Below are 4557 nucleotides of genomic sequence, written 5' to 3' on the forward strand. Positions count from 1 at the left end.
ATATGTGGACTAACAGAAAAAAATCAAAGCTAATTTCTAAAGTTATAGACCTGAAAGACATGGGGCTCTCATCTTCCTGTTTACTTCTGGACCAGCTCATTGTTTGTCTTCAAGGATTGTCCAAGGCATAGATAAGCTAATCCAACAGGCTTTCCATCCAGCTGTATGTCATTGTTTGGGCAATATGTGTTAGCATTATTATTATTGAAGGAAAATAGTCTGCTTCACCAATAGAGCAGATTATTCATCTGATCTGCAGAGGGCACCAGATAATTTCATTTTTTCCAACAGATGGATAGGCATAGGGAATGTGGTACCTGCTGGTTGGGGCTGTCAGTCAGAAAGCTACCTGCTCTCTAAATGGTCATTTTGCTGCATGGAAGATTAAGTAGGAGTTGTTTCTCTTTTGTCACTGTGTATAAATCCATTGAGGTGATTCTCCCTCCTGAAAACTGGAGCTGCAGCTGAAATTCCCCTGAGCCCAAGACTCCTTCCTAACCATGAAACCGACACTTGTATCTGGGATAACCAAAGACAGCAATTTTCACTTTCCTCGATTGGAAAACTGAAGAGAGGCTGAAAGTAAACTGATTTAACTACTGAAGAGAGAGTGCCTGACAACTGCTTCTTCTTCAGCTGAGAGATAGAGCAGAGAAAGAAGAAATATCAACAGCAAACTTCTTTATCCTTTCAGCCCAACGCTAACGTTTCTCAACATACTCTTTCTGGAGGAGACCAAAACCAAAAACTGCTATCGAAAGCACCAAGAAAAGAAAGGGCGTCTTCAGAGAGATTTGTTTTCTAACCAGCTGGACCCTGCACTGTGCCCCAGCTCTAATCATCCCTCTTTGTTGGCAATGAATGCGACCAGCTCCCTGCTCTCTTCTCAGAGTCTGCTGTCAAAAGGCACAGAGGAAGTCAATGTCACCTTCCTCTTCAGCAACCAGAGCAGCCCTGGATTCTGTGAACAGGTCTTCATCAAGTCCGAGATCTTTCTGACTCTGGGAATCATCAGTCTCCTGGAAAACATCCTTGTCATCTTGGCTGTGTTGAAGAATGGAAATCTGCACTCCCCTATGTACTTTTTCCTCTGCAGCCTGGCAGTGGCAGACATGCTGGTGAGTGTGTCCAATGCTCTGGAGACAGTGATGATCGTCCTCCTCACCAATGACTACTTGACTTTTGATGACCAACTCATTCAATATATGGACAATGTCTTTGACTCCATGATCTGCATTTCCCTGGTTGCCTCCATCTGCAATCTCTTGGTCATTGCCATTGATAGATACATCACCATTTTTATGCCCTGCGTTACCACAGCATTATGACAGTGAAAAAAGCCATCACCTTGATTGGGGCTATCTGGATCTGTTGCTTCATCTGTGGCATCATGTTCATCGTCTACTCTGAGAGCAAGACTGTCATCGTGTGCCTCGTTACTATGTTTTTCGCCATGCTGCTCCTCATGGCCACCCTCTACATGCACATGTTCCTGTTTGCCCGGCTGCATGTCAAACGTATTGCGGCACTGCCAGCGGACGGGGTGATGCACCAACATACCTGCATGAAAGGGGCTGTCACCATCACTATTCTGCTTGGGGTGTTCATTTTTTGCTGGGCACCCTTCTTCCTCCATCTCATCCTCATCATCACATGCCCCACTAACCCCCACTGCATCTGTTATACCTCCCACTTCAACATCTACCTGGTCCTTATCATGTGTAACTCAGTCATTGACCCCCTCATTTATGCTTTCCGGAGCCTTGAAATGCGCAAGACCTTTAAGGAAATAGTCTGTTGTTGCAGTGGTATAAGTTCAGGGTAGTGTGCCTCATGCTATTCCAGGGTAGTGAAATGTAAGAAAACACCCTCTGAATTCTTCATTATATTCAGTGATAATATTTAGAAGTAAACTTTAAAGAGGTTTAAAAAAAGGTATCAATTGTTTCTTTAAACTTCTTTTTATTTAAGGAAAAAAAGGAAATTCTTCTGAAAGGGCAAATGTACAGAAATTACCCTTTAAATGGATTTACATGGTGGTTACAGCAGCAAAAATTACTGTATATCTCCTCAAGTGTCACTCCAAGAAACCCTTAAATTTAGAATGAGCTAGTCAAAATCTACATTGATTTCAAAAGCCAGATTCTATAGCATTTTCCTGTTAAACTGCTTCATTTCTAGTCATCAGACACCAGGGTAAAGGACTCACATTAACAGGTGAAAGTAGCTATAATCTCCTGGAAAAAAAACTGGACCTGTAACCACCTACCAAGTTCCTTTGATACCCTGTTGGAAATCAGACTTTGAGTTTATTTAATTACGGAGTAAGAGTTGCTGCCTTGTTATCCCTGATATGTGTGAGCCTTGAGCTATTTCAAGAGTATTTTCTAAGGTAAATTACCTCTTTGTGAAACATCAAGATGTTGATGTTGCTTTGTCAATTAGCTTTGGAATGTAACCAGCTTCTGTATTAAATTAAAGGGAGTCCTCAGAATCCTGACAAAAACAAGCCAGTGGACTTTGGGTAAAGTCAAGCAGGCACCACTGGAAAATGTACTATATTGACTCACTTTTTGAGGCATGGGTTATTCTTTTGTAGCTTTCTTTTTCTTTGCTTTTCTGATGTCTTTAAGGAAAAAAAAGAAAAAGAAAAAATGAGAATGAGATAATTTTCATGACAAGTACATGTGCTATTGCTGTATTCATTCTCCAGACAATTTTGAAAACTGTTGGTTTAACTCTTCAAAGCTTACTTATGTTCATCTCTAAACAGGTCAAAAATGTAGTTGGTTTTCAATAGTTACTGTGACCTAGTTCATATGCTGTATTCTTGGTATTTTATATTAAAGAAAATGTGTTCTGAATTGCTTTTAGCACTAGTTAGTTTTCCACGCTCTGAAGGGCATGAATTTCTTGAGTGAATTTCTTGAGTATGCTAAATGACTAAGTGCACCCTGACTTAGCTGAGTAACCTCAGAGCCCTGTCCCTCCTTTCCTAAGATTCTGAATCCTACTCTATTTAACTTCTGTTCTGTAATTCAATTTGTAATTGCATTTTGCCTCTGATAAATACTTGTGCTGTACTGTTTTTATTGTGTGAGAATGGATATTTTAGTGTATTTGATGTGTTACTTATTTGTCTTTAAACTTGTTTTGTGATACTGGTAAACTTATTCCATGCTATGCTTATGATGCTTTCAAGTGATGAGAGGTGTTTGATGCTGCTAAAATTAAAACAAAACTCCCCAATATGTTCTACTTTAAATAAATTATCTGCAACCACTCATGTGCTTTGTGTGTGATTCTCATGATTTTGCAAACAGTCACCACTGTCCTGCTGACAACACCACTCACTTCTGTATTTTTGGCTGGAAAACATTGTTACCATAGAAATACTACTTCCTAGTCATCCTCCTGTTGTGCCAGGCATATGGACACACAAGCGTCATCCCCACTTTTTTAAATGGAGACACTGAGTTATTGCGATTCACAGAAAAACACGCATCAAATAAGTGTCAGAACTGGGAGTCAGTGCTATAAGAAATGGAATCACAGTATTCCTACACTTATGTATATCTTTTGCTAAAAAAAATAAAATACAGGTTGATAATAATGCCTTAAATTGGCATAAGGCTTATTCTCTGGCAAAGGATTTTTCGTTGTCCCATTTGATCCTCACAATATCCTTTCCGAAGCACAAAGGATTACATAGTCCAGGCCCCTTTCAGTCATGGATCCCCTGGAAAGCTATTCAAAGTTCAAGATACCCTTTGGCTCATTATCCACTTAACAAACCATACTTTACAAGTCCCGCTAACATTTCCTTCACCAGATCAACTAGAGAAAACACAATTAGCTGTAGGGCCTGGATCTATGGTTTCATTAATAAAGGAATCACCTGGGTGAGGAAACTACATGTACAAATGTTGGTCAGCACCTTCTCTTCATTTTATAGTTTTAGAGAGTTGCCTAGACAGAAGTTAAGAAGTTAAGTAACTTGTCCAGGGTCATTCAGCTAGTGTGTTTCTGAAGCAAGATTTGAAACCAGGTCTTCCACACTGCCTCTCAAACACAATTAAGTGCACCAAAATAAAATTAGGTTGGATGGTGAGAAAGGAAAATAATATCCAGATATAGCGATTATGTCAATATTCAATAAAACTTTTTAAAAAAAGTCAAGAACAAAATAAAACAAATAACAAGGAAAATCCCCTCCATGAACATGGTGGTACACTTTCCTCCCGATTGCCACTTCAATTCTAAGGAGAACACATGGAGAGAAAACGTGTGGCCAGGATAGCATACATCCTTTCTGGGCATCTCCTGTCTGTGCAAAAGTCCCGTTAAAACAGAGGCCATCTCACTCAACTTCCATGGTCCTCTGGACCAAAAAATTAATTTTCTCTTCATCTGAAACATAATTGATATCCTCCTTTTCCCGTGAGTCATCATCATTTCATACTATTATCTCTATATATGACTCCAAAATCTTTTTCCATATTAAAGGCCTTTCAAACTTAAATTTTATTCTTTAGGCAAGAAGACATAATACACATT

At 39.4% G+C, this 4557-nt stretch overlaps 1 protein-coding gene across 1 annotated transcript; it reads left to right on the plus strand.

The window, feature by feature from the left end:
- The first annotated feature begins 469 nt into the window (after nucleotides 1-469).
- MC3R (melanocortin 3 receptor) lies at nucleotides 470-3286 on the plus strand. Its single transcript, XM_020984265.1, is given in 2 exon segments — nucleotides 470-1293; nucleotides 1296-3286. Coding segments are annotated over 2 exon segments (966 nt in total). The 5' UTR covers nucleotides 470-857; the 3' UTR covers nucleotides 1826-3286.
- The last annotated feature ends 1271 nt before the right edge of the window (nucleotides 3287-4557 follow it).

The sequence above is a fragment of the Phascolarctos cinereus genome, unplaced genomic scaffold, assembly GCF_003287225.1.
Source record: "Phascolarctos cinereus isolate Bilbo 61053 unplaced genomic scaffold, phaCin_HiC Scaffold_2;HRSCAF=192, whole genome shotgun sequence".
Lineage (NCBI taxonomy): Eukaryota > Metazoa > Chordata > Mammalia > Diprotodontia > Phascolarctidae > Phascolarctos > Phascolarctos cinereus.